This window comes from Somniosus microcephalus, chromosome 30, assembly GCF_052327205.1.
Source record: "Somniosus microcephalus isolate GS21.2 chromosome 30, FLI_Smic_1.0, whole genome shotgun sequence".
Taxonomy (NCBI): domain Eukaryota; kingdom Metazoa; phylum Chordata; class Chondrichthyes; order Squaliformes; family Somniosidae; genus Somniosus; species Somniosus microcephalus.
The window spans coordinates 8,147,067-8,165,021 of record NC_141016.1 but is presented as its reverse complement, the minus strand read 5'-3'; the positions used below and the strand labels follow the sequence as shown (position 1 = coordinate 8,165,021).

At 50.0% G+C, this 17,955-nt stretch overlaps 1 protein-coding gene across 1 annotated transcript in view; it reads right to left on the bottom strand.

Moving 5' to 3' along the window:
• The window catches only part of LOC147097905 (anthrax toxin receptor 1-like), a 254,166-nt gene that overhangs the window by 122,182 nt on the left and 114,029 nt on the right, over positions 1 to 17,955 (bottom strand). The window contains exons 10-11 of the mRNA XM_085970960.1: positions 6,701 to 6,799; positions 2,107 to 2,176 (exon numbers count right to left, since the gene is read on the bottom strand). Coding sequence (XP_085827086.1) covers positions 2,107 to 2,176; positions 6,701 to 6,799 — 169 coding nt within the window. The remainder of the gene's footprint in view (positions 1 to 2,106; positions 2,177 to 6,700; positions 6,800 to 17,955) is intronic.

Here is a 17,955-nt window from a genome sequence, read left to right as displayed (position 1 = left end):
TGTGTTTGGGGGTTTGGCGTGTTTGGTGTGTTTGGGGAGTTTGGGGGTTTGGTGTGTTTGGGGGTTTGGCGTGTTTGGTGAGTTTGGGGGTTTGGGGTGTTTGGGGGTTTGGTGTGTTTGGGGAGTTTGGTGTGTTTGGGGTGTTTGGAGGTTTGGTGTGTTTGGGGAGTTTGGTGTGTTTGGAGGTTTGGTGTGTTTGGAGGTTTGGTGTGTTTGGGGAGTTTGGTGTGTTTGGGGTGTTTGGAGGTTTGGTGTGTTTGGGGAGTTTGGAGGTTTGGCGTGTTTGCGGTGTTTGGGGGCTTGGTGTGTTTGGGGAGATTGGCGTGTTTGGGGTGTATGGGGAGTTTGGGGGGTTTGGTGTGGTTTGGGAGTTTGGTGTGTTTGGGGGTGTTGGGGTTTTTGGGGTGTTTGGGGGTTTGGTGTGTTTAGGGAGTTTGGGGGTTTGGCGTGTTTGGGGGTTTGCTGTGTTTGGTGTGTTTGGGGGGTTTGATGTGTTTGGGGGGTTTGGCGTATTTGGGGAGTTTGGGGGGTTTGGTGTGTTTGGGGGTTTGGTGTGTTTGGGGGTTTGGCGTGTTTGGGGGTTTGGGGTGTTTGGGGAGTTTGGGGGTTTGGTGTGTTTGGTGTGTTTGGTGTGTTTGGGGGTTTGGTGTGTTTGGTGTGTTTGGGGGTTTGGTGTGTTTGGGGAGTTTGGTGTGTTTGGGGGTTTGGTGTGTTTGGGGTGTTTGGGGAGTTTGGTGTGTTTGGTGTGTTTGGGGGGTTTGGTGTGTTTGGGGGGCTTGGGGTGTTTGGGGTGTTTGGTGTGTTTGGTGTGTTTGGGGAGTTTGGGGTGTATGGGGAGTTTGGGGGTTTGGCGTGTTTGGGGTGTTTGGGGTGTTTGGGGGGTTTGGTGTGTTTGGTGTGTTTGGGGAGTTTGGGGTGTATGGGGAGTTTGGGGGTTTGGTGTGTTTGGGGGGTTTGGTGTGGTTAGAGGGTTTGGTGTGTTTGGGGGTTTGGCGTGTTTGGTGTGTTTGGGGGGTTTGGTGTGGTTAGGGGGTTTGGTGTGTTTGGGGGGTTTGGTGTGGTTAGGGGGTTTGGGGTGTTTGGGGAGTTTGGGGGGTTTGATGTGTTTGGGGGGTTTGGTGTGGTTAGGGGGTTTGGTGTGTTTGGGGGGTTTGGTGTGTTTGGGGAGTTTGGGGGTTTGGGGGGTTTGGTGTGTTTGGGGGGTTTGGTGTGTTTGGGGAGTTTGGGGGTTTGGGGTGTTTGGTGTGTTTGGGGGGTTTGGGGTGTTTGGGGGGGTTTGGTGTGTTTGGTGTGTTTGGGGAGTTTGGGGGATTTGGTGTGTTTGGGGGTTTGATGTGTTTGGGGGGTTTGGTGTGTTTGATGTGTTTGGGGGGTTTGGTGTGTTTGGGGGTTTGGTGTGTTTGGGGAGTTTGGGGGTTTGGCATGTTTGGGGGGTTTGGTGTGTTTGGGGGGTTTGGTGTGTTTGGGGGGTTTGGCGTGTTTGGGGAGTTTGATGTGTTTGGGGTGTTTGGGGGTTTGGTGTGTTTGGGGAGTTTGGGTGGTTTGATGTGTGTGGGGGGTTTGGTGTGTTTGGGGAGTTTGATGTGTTTGCGGTGTTTGGGGGTTTGGTGTGTTTGGGGGTTTGGTGTGTTTGGGGAGTTTCGGGGGTTTGATGTGTTTGGGGGGTTTGGCGTGTTTGGGGAGTTTGATGTGTTTGGGGGTTTGATGTGTTTGGGGGGTTTGGGGGTTTGGCGTGTTTGGGGAGTTTGATGTGTTTGGGGGTTTGATGTGTTTGGGGGGTTTGGTGAGTTTGGGGTGTTTCGGGGGTTTGGTGTGTTTGGGGGGTTTGGTGTGTTTGCGGGGTTTGGTGTGGTTTGGGGGTTTGGGGTGTTTGGGGGGTTTGGTGTGGTTTGGTGTGTTTGGGGGGGTTTGGTGTGGTTTGGGGAGTTTGGGGGGTTTGGTGTGGTTTGGGGAGTTTGGGGTGTTTGGTGTGTTTGGGGAGTTTGAGCCACTCAGGCAAGCCCACCCTGATTGCGGTCTGCCTGACCATTGCCATCGCCCAGGGGTACCGAGAACTCTTGTTGGCTGCAAAACGTTCTTGGGTGGTGGTGGGAAATCTCAACGTACCTGTCAACCTCTTGTAGCACTGGCGCGGGACAGAGCAAATAGGTGTCTGCGACCACCAAAGGCTTCTGAGCTGGAAGAGAGAGAAAGACCCCTGCTGAGTGCTCGTGAGGAATGCCACGACCATTTCACACACACACACACATTCCCTGGTGGACAGGTGGCTCACCAGCCAGTAAACTGTTTCCTTTGTTAAAATGTTTTATTCAGTATCTTGCCTCAGCGCCATTGTAGAAACAGGATGTGGTTTTCCATTTATTCGCCTGCAGTTGTTGCTCTGTGATTCTTCTTCGAGAAAGCGTCATATATTGTGCTCTATTTTATTGCTGAGAAACCACAATGTATTTTTCCGGCAATTATAATTCATTGCATGCTCTTGACATACTGCCAATAACTTGTTGAACGAGAGGCCACTTTGGGTCATCTATCTTACTGCATCTAACAGATTAGTCCTGCAGTTGTCTCTCAGCTTTTGCTTCTCTTTCATTTCCTCACCTCTCAAAACATCCCTGCTCAAATGTATATCTTTACTTGCAATGAAAATCTGTTCCATTCTCTTCAAAAGAACCATCACTGTTGATGGTGACAATTTATAGCATCAATCAGCAACCATGCTTCTTTCACAACGCCCGGGAGCTTATTTTATTTCAAAAATGATGCCTCGGTTTTAAAATTCTCATCCTTGTTTTCAAATCCCTCCATGGCCTCCCTCTCCCTTCCAATGTCTGTAACCTCCTCCAGCCCCCACAACCACCCCCCCCCCCCACCCCGAGATCTCTGCGCTCCTCCAATTCTGGCCTCTTGCGCATCCCCCGATTCCCATCGCTTCACCATTGACGGCCGTGCCTTCACCTGCCTGGGCCCTAAGCTCTGGAATTCCCTCCCTAAACCTCTCCGCCTCTCTCTCCTCCTTTAAAAGACGTTCTTTAAAACCTGCCTCTTTGACCAAGCTTTAGGTCACCTGTCCTAATATCTCCTTATGTTGCTTAGTGTCAAATTTTGTCTGATTATGTTCCTGTGAAGCGCCCTGGGATGTTTTACTACGTTAAAGGCGCTGTATAAATGCAAGTTGTTGTTGTTGAAGGTCTTCCCTTTTGGCTTTTTATCTCCTCCAATTATATTTCAATCTTGAGTCACATTTCCTGTCGCACTCGCACCTCATTTCATCAGTTTGCCCTCACAGCGTGGCTTTCAAAATCCACAGTTCATTTGTTGTCCTGTTCTGATGCATCAATGTCCCTTTGGAGGCATTAGCCAGAAGTGAAGACAGCTGTCTTTACGATTTTGCACAACACTACACTGAGTTCATTCCAGATCTTTGACTCCCTCCTTCGAGTTTACACAGCTCAATCAGGTAGCATAATTATGCTGCATGGTATCGCCCTGGGTTAGAATATTGGATGATATTGCACAGCACCGCATACATTGTCAAGGAGGTACAGCATACAGCAGGGCGGGTATCACTGCTGCTCTGTAGACCATGAGCTTAGTGCCGGGTTTGAGGTCCTGGTCTTCAAACACTCTCTTCCTCAGGTGACCGAAGGCTGCACTGGCACACTGAAGGCGATGTTGGACTTCGTCATCGACATCTGCTCTTGTTGACAGTAGGCTCCCGAGGTATGGAAAGTGGTCCATGTTGTCCAAGGTCTCGTCGTGGATTTTGATAATCGCCCTCCTGTATGCTTCAGAGACATGGACCAAGTACAACAGGCACCTCAAAGCACTGGAGAGGTACCACCAACGCTGCCTCCGCAAAATCCTGCAAATCCATTGGCAGGATAGACGCACCAACATCAGTGTTCTTACTCAGGCCAACATCCCCAGCCTCGAAGCTTTGGCCACGCTCGGTCAGATCTGATGGATGGACCACATTGTCCGCATGCCCGATACGAGACTCCCAAAACAAGCGCTCTACTCGGAGCTCCGACGCGGCAAGAGAGCCCCAGGTGGGCAGAGGAAACGCTTCAAGGACACCCTCAAAGCCTCCTTGAAAAATTGCAACATCCCCACCGACACCTGGGAATCCCTGGCCTAAGACCGCACAAAGTGGAGGAGAATCATCCGGGAAGGCGCCGAACACTTCGGGTCTCTTCGCCTGGAGCAAGCGGAAGCCAAGCGCAAACAGCGGAAGGAGCGCGCATCAACCCAAGCACCCCACCCACCCGCCCCTTCAACCACCGTCTACCCCACCTGTGACAGAGACTGTAGGTCCCGCATTGGACTCATCAGTCACCTGAGAACTCATTTTTAGTGTGGAAGCAAGTCATCCTCGGTTCTGGGGGACTGCCTAAGAAGAAGGAGGTACAGCCAACACAGCATTTTAACAGGTGAAATGGTTGCTAAGCAGATTAATGTCTTCGATGCTGGGCTTTCATCAGTTGGGATCTAGTTTTGAATTCGGCCAAAATGAACGATTGACAGACTCCTCTGTTATTGTCGACTAGGGTCCTATGTTTAATTGAAGTTTGAATCCCGTTCCCAGTGCATGTGAGGCTACAGCACAATCTGGCCGCAATTCAAAATCCCACGTCGAGTTCACAGGATGGCTAGTGTGGGAAATGGAAAAATATCAACGTTTTTCTGGATTGGAAGCACAATGTTGGGGTAGAGAGATCTTTACCTGGCACATACCCAACCTGGAAGTGCTTGAGGCTGGTGCTGGCTGCCTGAGATGGATCCCAAGCTAGTGCCTATCACCTTGAGGAGCACCAAAAAATTCACTGGAAAAAATACTTGAGCAGGAAGGTGGTTGAGGCTAATTGTTCATGAAAATGTCATCGGCTAAATCAAACCGCAGTTCAGTCTTAAATTGGCGGTATCACTTGTAATCTGCTGACGAGAGTCATCAATGCGCAGCAACAGACTTTGAATAGTCTTGAGACGACTGAAAATAAAAGTCTGGTTTAAATTATCACTCTGGCTCCATTCATCATGTGTACATTTCAGCTTTTGGAACGCTCTCCCTCATCCGATGCGATTCCATCATTGGAGGAGATTCAGGAGAAAGCTGTTCAAGTAACTCGAGGCCAGTTTCACTGGAACCGGAGCGAGAGTTCAGTTTAGACCCTGCTGGATGGTTCTTGAGGGTTCTCCGGGCCGGGAAAGTCTTTTAACTTTGTTTGAAAACATTTGCGATCCTCTTCAGCGAAGAACAGGTTTTCCATAATTCTTTTTTTTTTTAAACCCAGAGGCGAAAATGCGACCGCTGAGCTGAGTCTGGCACCTTGGGGGTTGCCCGCATCTCGAGAGTCCTGGTGCGTAGCCCGTAATTTGGTGAGATTCACTCCTTGTGAGTGTTCGCCGCTACACTTATTACACCATCGATTATAAAGAATACCAGATGACGTAATAAAACTACTAGGCACTTGGTCTAAGCGTTAAACAAAGCTTTAATCAACTGTTTTACAACATGGAGGTCTAATTGTGTCCTTCACTAGTTCCTGTTAAGAATGTCCTGCGCAAGCTGGGCCCGTGCCCGAGTATTTATACTCTCCCTGGACAGCGCCGCTCAGTATTATTTCATAAGTCTTTCTTTCATGAATGACTGATTCATGTCACCAGATATCTCTCAATGAACTTAGGACAGCAGTTTTATAGAATTGAGTCTTAAACAGTAAATATAGCTCCCTCGATGGCATGGCACACGTCTGCTGACCTCAGTGGACCTGCACCCAGTAGCTCCGGAATTCCACAGACGGTGATCCGTTGGTTCGGCTGGGGTCAGATCTGCAGATCCTTTCCCACCGAAGTGAGGAGATTCAGTGGAAGGGTGGTGGCCACCTCATTTGCATGGGGCAGATGGGCGCAAGTGCCACTTTGAGCACATCTCTGGTGCCTGCTAGCCCCATGTTAGTGGACATCCGGCCAACCGGCTGCCCTTGGGGGGGTTGTACCCCCTTTCGCACCCCCCGCACCCCGCTCTTTTACCCCCCCCCAATTGCTGGCACTCTTCCGTTCAGTCCGCAAGCAAGGGGGACAGATCCGGGATAAATTTGAAAGAATATTGTCCTCTTTGGAGGTGAGGGCACCTTTGCAGGTGAGGCTCACCTGTCCTCTTACTGGGGTCTCCACCGCCACTGCTACGCCAGGTCCCAACTGAGGCTTAGAAGTGGGAACTTTGACTGAGGCAGTACTTGCTCCCCCCGCCCCACCCTGCCCCCACCCCCGGCACCCGCCTGCCATTCGCCTTGTGAGCGGGCAAATGGAAGTTTCGCCCTTGCCGAGGCAACTACGAGACTCCCAGAAGCAGCAGACACCCAACGTATCCGGTGTTTTGAAGAGGGTTGTGCAGAAGTTACAGCAGGAGACTGGCGGGAAGCCCCGAGGAATTTCAGGGTTAGCATCTTCAGGAACGGAACGGAGAAAATTTGGCCGAGGGGGGAAGAAATGGTGAGCATAAACTGCCATCATGCGATATCATCTGAGCACCCTGATTTTACAATGGGGACGGAGGTGTCTACTATACCTTGCATGTTGTGGGGGGGGGGTTTAAGTGGAGGGAAAACAAACAAAGTTGCACAAAATATTTGACGACATCAAGGGTCCTTGCAAAATACCCAACGTTTCAAACTTCCCAGAGGTCGGGTCAGACACTTACTGAGGGTCATGGTTTCATTAATCTTGAAGCTGCAGAGAACTTTATCCACACTGCGCGCGTGAGCAAATCCGTTACCCCTCACGACAACTTGAAACGTTTCTAAGAATGAGAAAACAGAAGTTAGGAAAGCGACGGTGATCAAGAATCGAGTGATTTTTTTTTTGGCATCAGTTCGGGAGACGCCATCTGCCGGTTGCCCATCTGGCCGGCTTGCCAAGCCTCTTTACCGCCAGCGCTCCTCAGGCCCCCGGACCTCTCAGAACTGGTGGTAATGTCTCCGAGGTTAGGACATATTTTAGAACCCTTCATCGTCGCTGGGTCAAAATCCTGGAGCTCCCTCCCTAACAGCGCCGTGGGAGCACCTTCACCACACGGGACTGCAGCGGTTCAAGAAGGCGGCTCACCACCACCTTCTCAAGGGACAACTGGGGATGGGCAATAAATGCTGGCCTTGCCAGCGACGCCCACATCCCATAAGCGAATTAAAAAAAAAACAACCCCTTTGTCCTTTTGGCTTTTGTCTGCAGACCAGTTTCCGCCTGCAGGCCAATTGGTGGCATAGTGGTTAGCACTGTTGCCTCACAGCGCCAGAGACCCGGGTTCGAATCCGGCCTCGGGCGACTGTCTGTGTGGAGTTTGCACATTCTCCCCGTGTTTGCGTGGGTTTTCTCCGGGTGCTCCGGTTTCCTCCCACAGTCCAAAGATGTGCGAGTTAGGTTGATTGGCTATGATAAATTGACCCTTAGTGTTAGGGGGATTAAATACGTGGGGTTACAGGGATAGGGTGGGATATGTGTTGGTGTAGGGGTTACGGGGATTGGGTGGGATATGTGTCGGTGCAGGCTCGATGGGCCGAAATGGCCTCTATCTGCACTGTGGGGTTTCTGTGTTTCTGTGTTTCTGGAACGGCTCGACTGACATCTCAGCTGAGATGAGCTAAGTCAGTACATTCCGGCAGTGGAGCCTGGCGTCTTTGCATTCTGCAGGCCTCAATAGCTCACCGCATAAACTCGCTGAACAAATTCATAGTTGCTTTGTGTTCTTTGGAACCCACCAGCCACCCAATGGTCTCTTGTTGGGACTTTGTGGATTACATTTCTTGAAACATGAAAGGGAGCCCTAACAATTTTCTTTTCAAATGCTGAGAAGTTATGGATCCCTAATTGAAACCAAGTTTTTGGAAATCTACCCTTCCACATATTATTCCTCTCCCTCTGTTTTCAATTGAGTTTGAACAGAGAAGGGGAGGAGCTTGGATGCAATTCAGTTCCTGATATCATCATTGGAAAAGTCCACTGAGAATGAGGGTGGGAGGGAAAAGCTACACCACTGGTTAACAAGATTGCACTCTGCATATTCATGATCTGAATATTTTGGAACATTACTACTTCAATTAGGAACTTGCATGCAAATGTTTTCAATTAAGGATCAGGGGTCATCTAGCATGATGAAGACACCCCCTGTATGAGTGTCCACTGCCCTTCTAACTGTGTGATAATCTGTGAAAATAAACAAGCAGTTTCTAAAGCAGAAAATATATGGCAATTGCACACTCAGTGATTTCAGAACAGTTTCAATGAGGTTGCTAGTTCTGCCCACAGAATCTGAATTCTGGTCAGTAAAATTGTTGGGTTACTTGCCTGGAACAGAAAGGTATAATAAAAGAGATGCTGAATGTGGTTGTACAAGCAACAAACCCTCATTTCCCGGGACGGTTACAAAATGGTAATTGTACATGACAGAGAAATGTGGGGCAAGAGCCTGTGGTAGGTCAGTGTCCTTAGAGCATAGAGTGCACAATCGAAGATGACACACCACTGCAGTACTGACACTGTAACCGGTGCCCATGCCACGGGCGCTGTCTCCATCCCTTTCCAAAACCACCATCAACCCCCCTCCTCAAAATACCCACCTTCGACCCCTCTGGACTTGCAAACTACAGCCTGGGGGGGAATTTTCCCAGCCCTGGGGAGGCAGGTAGGGAGGCAGGACTGCCGGGAAAAATGGCAGAAACTGGGCGCGGACCAGGAGAGCACCGAGGCGGCAGTATAAAAGGAGGAGCGAGGCGAGGCCCGACCAGATCGGACCAGGAGAGCACCGAGGCGGCAGATAAAACGAGGAGCGAGGCGAGGCCCGACCAGATCGGACCAGGAGAGTACCGAGGCGGCAGATAAAAGGAGGAGCGAGGCGAGGCCCGACCAGATCGGACCAGGAGAGTACCGAGGCGGCAGATAAAAGGAGGAGCGAGGCGAGGCCCGACCAGATCGGACCAGGAGTGCACCGAGGCGGCAGTTAAAAGGAGGAGCGAGGCGAGGCCCGACCAGATCGGACCAGGAGAGTACCGAGGCGGCAGATAAAAGGAGGAGCGAGGCGAGGCCCGGCTAACTCAGCAGCGGGGAGAGAGGTAAAAAGTAATCAGAGTGTGACGTCACCAGGGAGCAGGTAAGTGATTGGTTGGTGAGTATTTCTCTTTCTTAAACTTTAACTCTGTAGTTTATAGTTACTAAGGTCTTTTCTGGTGTAGCAGGGACTGTTGGTAAACCATACAAGCGCCTTACAGTTATCTTTAATTGGTGATAGTGAATTAATTTAAATTAATTAAAGGATAAGTCATGCCAGGAGAGCCCAGCCCCGTGTTATGCTCCTCTTGCTCTATGTGGGAATTCAGGGATACTGCCGGTGTCCCTGATGACCACGTGTGCCAGAAATGCATCCAGCTGCGGCTACTAGCAGACCGCATTGTGGCGCTGGAGCTGCGGATGGATGGGCTTTGGAGCATTCACGATGCTGAGAGGGTCGTGGATAACACGTTTAGTGAGTTGGTCACACCGCAGGTAAGGGCTGCACAGGCAGAAGGGAAATGGGTGACCATCAGGCAGAGCAGTAGAGGCAGGCAGGTAGTGCAGGGGACCCCTGTGGCCATCCCCCTCTCAAACAGGTATACCGATTTGGATACTGTTGAGGGGGATGACTTACCGGAGGAAGGCAGCAGCAGCCAACTTCCTGGCACCAGGGGTGCTTCTGCTGCTCAGGAAGGGAGGAAAAAGAGTGGGAGAGCAATAGTGGTAGGGGATTCTATCGTAAGGGGAACAGATAGGCGTTTCTGTGGCTGTAGACGTGACTCCAGGATGGTTTGTTGCCTCCCTGGTGCCAGGGTCAAGGATGTCACTGAACGGCTTCAGGGCATTCTGAAGGGGGAGGGTGAACAGTCAGAGGCCGTGGTTCACATTGGGACCAATGACATGGGTAGGAAGAGGGATGAGGTCCTGCAGCAAGAATTTAGGGAGCTAGGTAGCAGATTAAAGAACAGGACCTCAAAGGTTGTAATCTCTGGATTACTCCCGGTGCCACGTGCTAGTGAGTATAGGAATAGGAGGGTAGAGCAGATGAATGCGTGGCTAAAGAGTTGGTGCAGGAGGGAGGGCTTTAGTTTCCTGGATCACTGGGCCTGCTTCTGGGAAAGGTGGGACTTGTACAAGTCGGACGGGTTGCACCTGAACCAGAGCGGGACAAATATCCTTGCGGGGAGGTTTGCTAGCACTGTTCGGGGGGGTTTAAACTAAAATGGCAGGGGGTTGGGAACCTGAGCAGGGAGACAGAGGAAAGGGAAACAGGGATAAAAGCAAAAGATAGGAAGGAGAAAAACAAAAGTGGCAGTCAGAGAAATCAACGGTTTAAATCAAACGTGGCCACAGTAAATAATAATTCTAATAGGTCTAAGTGCGTTAAAAAAACAAGCCTGAAGGCTTTGTGTCTTAATGCGAGGAGCATTTGTAATAAGGTGGATGAATTGGCTGCGCAAATAGAGGTAAACGAATATGATTTGGTTGGGATTACGGAAACGTGGCTCAAGGATGGCCAAGACTGGGAACTCAACATCCAGGGGTATTCGATATTCAGGAAAGATAGGCAAAAAGGAAAGGGAGGTGGGGTAGCATTACTGGTTAAAGAAGGGATTAATACAATTGTAATGAAGGATATTAGCTCTGATGATGTGGAATCTGTATGGGTAGAATTGAGAAATACTAAGGGGAAAAAAACATTAGTGGGAGTGGTATATAGACCTCCCAACAGTAAGGCGGAGGTTGGGGATGGCATTAAAAGGGAAATTAAAGAAGCGTGCAATAAGGGCACAGCAGTCATTATGGGTGACTTTAATCTACATATAGATTGGGCCAACCAAATTAGTAACAATACTGTGGAGGAGGAATTCCTGGAGTGTTTACGGGATGGTTTCCTGGACCAATATGTCGAGAAGCCAACCAGAGATCAGTCCATCTTAGACTGGGTATTATGTAACGACAAAGGATTAATTAGCAATCTTGTTGTATGAGGCCCCTTGGGTCTGAGCGATCATAATATGATCGAATTCTTCATTAAGATGGAGAATGAAGTAGTTGACTCAGAGACTAGGGTCCTCAATTTAAATAAAGGAAACTACGATGGTCTGAAGAGCGAGTTGGGTAGGATTGATTGGGGAATGGCACTCAAAGGGTTGACGGTGGATAGGCAATGGCAAACATTCAAAGACCGAATGGATGAGCTACAGAATTTGTTCATCCCAGTTTGGCATAAAAATAAAACAAAAAAGGTGACTCAACCGTGGCTAACAAGGGAAATTAGGGATAGCATAAGATCCAAGGAGACGACATATAAATTGGTCAGAAAAAGCAATAATCCTGAGGATTGGGAGCAGTTTAGGATTCAACAAAGGAGGACAAAATGATTAATTAAGAAAGGGAAAATAGAATATGAGTAAGCTAGCAGGGAACATAAAAACTGACTGTAAAAGCTTTTATAGATATGTGAAGAGAAAAAGATTGGCGAAGTCAAGCGTAGGTCCCTTACAGTCAGAATCAGGGGAATTTATAATGGGAAACAAAGAAATGGCAGACCAACTAAATTCATACTTTGGTTCTGTCTTCACAAAGGAGGACACAAATAACCTCCCAGAGATGCCGGGGAACATAGGGCCTGATGAAAGGGTGGAACTGAAAGAAATCAGTATTTGTAGGGAAATGGTGTTAGGAAAATTGATGGGACTAAAGGCCGATAAATCCCCAGGGCCTGATAATCTACATCCCAGGGTACTTAAGGAAGTGGCCCTGGAAATAGTAGATGCATTGCTGGTCATCTTCCAGAACTCGATAGACTCTGGAACAGTACCCATGGATTGGAGGGTAGCTAATGTTACCCCACTATTCAAAAAAGGTGGTCGAGAAAAAGCGGGGAATTATAGACTGGTAAGCCTGACATCGGTAGTGGGGAAAATGCTAGAATCTATTATAAAAGATGTAATAGCAGAGCACTTGGTAAGCAGTGACAGGATCGGACAAAGTCAACATGGATTTACAAAAGCTAAATCATGCTTGACTAATCTACTGGAATTTTTTGAGGCTGTAACTGGTAAAATAGATAAGGGAGAACCAGTGGATGTGGTGTATTTGGACTTTCAGAAGGCTTTCGATAAGGTCCCACATAAGAGATTAGCGTGCAAAATTAAGGCACATGGGATTGGGGGCAAGGTATTGACTTGGATAGAGAACTGGTTGGCGGACAGAAAGCAAAGAGTTGGAATAAACGGGTCGTTTTCCAAGTGGCAGGCAGTGACTAGTGGGGTACCGCAAGGATCGGTCCTAGGACCCCAGCTGTTCACAATATATATTAATGATCTGGACGAGGGAATTGGATGTAATATCTCCAAATTTGCAGACGACACAAAGCTGGGTGGGAGGGTAAGCTGTGAGGAGGATGTCGTGAAACTCCAGTACGATTTGGACAGATTGGGTGATTGGGCAGAAACATGGCAAATGCACTATAATGTGGATAAATGTGAGGTTATCCACTTTGGTGGCAAAAACAGGAAGGCAGATTATTATTTGAATGGCAATAGATTGGGAGAAGGGGAAGTGCAAAGAGACCTGGGTGTTCTTGTGCACCAGTCGCTGAAGGTAAGCATGCAGGTGCAGCAGGCGGTTAAGAAGGCAAATGGTATGTTGGCCTTCGTAGCAAGAGGGTTCGAGTACAGGAACAAGGATGTCTTGCTACAGTTTACAGGGCCTTGGTGAGACCACATCTTGAGTATTGTGTGCAGTTTTGGTCGCCTTACCTGAGGAAGGACGTTCTTGCCATAGAAGGAGTGCAGCGAAGATTCACCAGGCTGATACCTGGGATGGCAGGAATGACGTATGAGGAGAGATTGTGTCGATTGGGCTTATACTCACTGGAGTTTAGAAGATTGAGAGGGGATCTCATCGAAACTTATAAAATTCTGTCAGGCCTGGACAGGCTAGATGCAGGAAGGCTGTTTATGATGGCCGGGGAGTCCAGAACCAGGGGTCATAGTCTAAGGATAAGGGGTAAGCCATTTAGGACTGAAATGAGGAGGAATTTCTTCACCCAGAGAGTGGTGAACCTGTGGAGTGGTGAACCTGTGGAATTCTCTGCCACAGAGGGCGATGGAGGCCAGTTCATTAAATATATTCAAAAAAGAGTTGGACATATTTCTTAAGGCTAAAGGGATCAAGGGATATGGGGAGAAGGCAGGGACAGGGTACTGAATTGGGATGATCAGCCATGATCTCATTGAATGGCGGAGCAGGCTCGAAGGGCCGAATGGCCTACTCCTGCTCCTATCTTCTATGTTTCTATACCGAACCCCGCTCCCATCCCGCCTCCGTGCCATCTTCCCGGGAGGCGGGTCCCCAACTCGCGCAGGGAACCAACTCCTCGAGGCGGGAAGGGGACTAGAGCCAATTAACTGCCTGTTAACAGGTAGTTAATGGGCAGTTTTGAGGCTTTTCCCCATTTTACGCCTGCAATTGCGAGCTTCCCGACAGCTGTGAACCTCGCCAGGGTCAGCGAGGCGAGCAGTGGGTCTGCGGGGGTGAGAGAGGTCAAAAAGTCCGCTGTGGAGGTGAGTGATGGGTGCAAGTGTGGAGAGGTAAGTATGAGAGGTGAGTGTAAAGTGTTGGAAAAAGTTTCCTTACCTTTGCTTCTTCCTGCAGGCTTCAACCCTTGGGGATCCGGAGGTGCCTCATCTCAATGGCAGAGATAACAGAATGGCTGCTGCATTCTCAGATGTAGCAGCCATCTGATTTCTGCTGAGGAGGGAGGTCTTGGTGTGCCTGTGTGCAAGGGCTCACCTTAGAACAGAGATTGTCAGTGTTTGACAGTTTCTCAAAGCTGTCAAACGCTGACAACACATCTATCAAAAATTTTCAAAAGATGAAGCGTCATACGCTGACATCCTCTGTCACCGGCTTTCCCTTAATTGGCCGGTTAAGCCCGCAGGGGCGGGCTTAACAAGGTCAATCAAGGGAAAATAGCGTGGATTGGCCGGACGTCGCTGGGGGCGGGACTGAAACCCGACAACCAGCAGTCCCGCCCCCAACGCGCCCCCATTGACAAAATCTGATCTCCAATCTCCCTTTCTCCGCAAGTCCTTCAACATGTAGTCACCTCCAAATACTCCGTCATCTTTCTCACTGACTGAATGTCTCCAATCAGGTTTCTGTCCCTGCCACAGCACTGAAACAGCCATAACTAAAGTCACGAATGGCATCCTCTGTGAGTGTGACCAGGGTGCACTATCCCTCCCCTTCCTCCTCGGCCTCTCTGTGGCCTTTGACATGGTTGACCACACCATCCTCTGCCAACATCTCTCCTCTGTTGTCCAGTTCAGTGCGACTGCCCTGGTTCAGCTTATACCTATCAGAGCCTCACTAGAGAAACTCCAGCAACGGCCCCTCTTCCAACCCCCCACCCACACCCCCCGTACCGTTACCTCCGGGGTCCCCCAAGGATCTATCATTAGTCCTCTCCTTTTCCTCAGCTACATGCTGTAACATCACCAACAGACCAGGGGGTCCTCTTCCACAGATAAGCTGATGACACCCAGTTCTACCTCTCCTCCACTGATCTGTATTGTCAAACTGCTTACCTAATATCAACAACAACAGCTTGTATTTATATAGCACCTTTAACGTAGTAAAACATCCCAAGGCGCGGCACAGGAGTATTTTAAGACAAAGAATTTGACACCAAGCCACATAAGGATAAATTTAGGGCAGGTGAACAAATGCTTGGTCAAAGAGGTCGGTTTTAAGGAGCGTCTTAAAGGAGGAAAGAGAGGCAGCGAGACGGAGAGGTTTAGGCAGGGAATTCCAGAGTTTAGGGCCCAGGCAACAGAAGGCACGGCCACCAATGGTGGAGCGATTATAATCAGGGATGCTCAAGAAGGCAGAATTAGAGGAGCGCAGATATCTCGGGGGATTGTGAGGCTGAAGGAGTTAACAGAGATAAGGAGGGGTGAGGCTGTGGAGGGGTCTGAAAACAAGGATGAGAGTTTTGAAATCGAGGCGTTGCTTAACTGGGAGCCAATGTAGGTCAGCGAGCACAGGGGAGATGGGCGAATGGGACTTGGTGCGAGTTAGGACACGGGCAGCCGAGTTTTGGATGACCTCAAGTTTACGTAGGGTAGAACGAGGGAGGCCAGGCAGGAGTGCATTGGAATAGTCAAGTCTGGAGGTAACAAAGGCATGGATGAGGGTTTCAGCAGCGGATGAGCTGAGGCAGGGGCGGAGACGGGCGATGTTACGGAGGTGGAAGTAGGCGGTCTTTGTTATGCTGCGGATATGTGGTCGGAAGCTCATTTCAGGGTCAAATATGACACCATATCCAGTCTTGGATGAGCCACAATTTCCTCCAGTATTGGGAAGACCAAAGTCATCTTCTTCGGTCCTTGCACAAACTCCAAACACTGCCACTAGTTCCATCCTTTTCCCCGGCCACTGTTTCAGGCTGCAACAATTATTCCTAAACTTGCCGTTCTATTCGACCCCGAGCTGAGTTTCCAAGCCCATATCCTCTCCTCCCAAAGACCGCCTACATCCATCTCTGTAGCATCGCCCACCTCCGCCCTGCCACAGCCTGTCTGCTGCTGAAACGCTCAGCCATCCCTTTGCCACCTGTAGACTCGACCATTCCAATGCTCCACCGGGCGGCCACCCATCCTCCACTCTTTGTAAACTGCAGCTCTGCTGCCCGCTATCCCACAGCAAGTCCCGCTCACCCATTACCCCTGTCCTTGATGACCTGCATTTATAAAGCGCTGGTTAGGCCACAACTGGAGTATTGCGTCCAGTTCTGGTCATCACACTTTAAGGAAGGATGTGAAGGCTCTTGAGAGGGTGCAGAGGAGATTTACCAGAATGGTTCCGGGGATGGGGGATCTTAGCCACAAGGACAGATTGGAGAAGCTGGATTTGTTTTCATTAGAGCAAAGGAGGCTGAGGGGTGATTTGATAGAGGTGTACAAGATGATGACGGGTTTGGATAGGCTAGACGGGGAAAGGCTGTTCCCACTAGTTGATGGTACAAGGACTAGGGGACACAGATTAAAGGTTTTGGGCAACAGATACAGGGGGGACGTGAGGAAAAACATTTTTACGCAGCGAGTGGTGAGGACCTGGAACTCGCTGCCGACGGAAGTGGTGGAAGCGGAGACACTCAATGTTTTCAAGGGGAGACTGGATAGGCACTGGAGGGAAATAAACTTGCAGGGCTACGGGGATAGAGCGGGGGAATGTGACTGACTGGATTGCTGTACAGAGAGCCGGCACAGACTTGATGGGCCGAATGGCCTCCTTCTGTGCCGTTATGACTCTATGACATTGGCTCCCAGTGCCCAACACCTCAAATTTAAATGCTCCTCTTTTTGTTTAAATCTGGCCTTGCTTCTTCCTATCTCTGTAACCTCAAAACTTACATCACCCGAACTCTCCATTCCTTTGGCCTTTTCTGCCTGCTCCTTCACCCCACCAATGGTGGCTGTGCCTTCAATCGCCATGGCCCCACACTGTGGCATACATCCCTAAATCCTTCCCCCTCTCCACCTCTTAAGGCCATCTGTAAAAACTAGTTTCAGTAATGGTGACCCTAGTATAACGTCCCAAGGCGCTTCACAGGAGCGATTATCAAACCAATTTTGACACCGAGCCACATACGGAGATATTAGGGCAGCTGAACAAAAAGCTTGGTCAAAGAGGTAGGTTTTAAGGAGCGTCTTAAAGGAGGAAAGAGAGGTAGCGAGGCGGAGAGGTTTATGGAGGGAATTCCAGAGCTTAATGCTCAGGCAGCTGAAGGCACGGCCGCCTATGGTGGAGCGATTAAAATCAGGGATGTGCAAGAGGGCAGAATTGGAGGAGCGCAGAGATCTCGGGGGGTTGTGGGGGAGGTTACAGAGATAGGGAGGGGGCGAGGGCCATGGAGGGATTTGAAAACATGGATGAGAATTTTAAAATCGAGACGTTGCTCAACTGGGAGCCAATGTAGGTCAGCGAGCACGGGGGAGATGGGGGAACGGGACTTGGTGCGAGTTAGGACACGGGGCAGTTAGAATAAAATGAAACAATTTTGTGGAAAGCTACAGTGAAAATGCCTGAGACATTATGGCCTAGAAATTCAGTTGGTTGCGCCAGCCGGTAGCGCCTTAGGAGTCGTCGATGTCGGGCGCTAGGCGGCTAGCGGCCGGGCGCAGCGCGATCTGCGCCTCTCCCCAACTTCACTCACGATTTAGTGGCAGCGCAAAGTCTTTGCGCGCGCTCAGCTGCGCGCGCAGATCCTGACGTCATTTCCTCGTGCAACGCCCTTTGTGCGCCCCAAACCGGAAATTCAGTCGCGACGCCCTCTTGTGTGCCTGGCGCCCCTAGCGACTGGTAGAGTGGAACGGTGCTCAGTCGATGCGGGGCGCGGGGGGCGCAAATTAAAGGGCACTCCTCCTGCACTAGAAAAGGCTGCCATTTCGCAGCACTCCTTCTTGAGAGACGGATCTTTGCAGAGAGACCAAGGTAGAGAGCTTTCTGCTTTGGCTCAACACTTGGACAGGTACTTGTGGCTTCAGGCCACAGCTTTCCACTTGTCTTTGCCTTCATTGACATATCATTGTTTGCTAACATATAATGGGGGCTGCAATGGGTGCAAACGCTGGCCTTCTCCATTGCATCCAAAGGGCTCACAGACGCCGTGAGAGAGTGGCAGTCCTGGCTAGACGGAGAGGGGGCAACAGGCGTCGGGAACGGAGGCCTTACCCACCCAGGGTATACCGCCAGCAGTTCTCCTATCTGAACATGTCTGACGAGCAGTGTGTTCGGAGGCTGCGATTCCGAAGGGAGGTGGTCACAGAGATCTGCCACCTGCTTGGCGATGATCTGCAGCCACATCTGAGGAGCAGGACGTCTCTGTCGGTGGCAGTG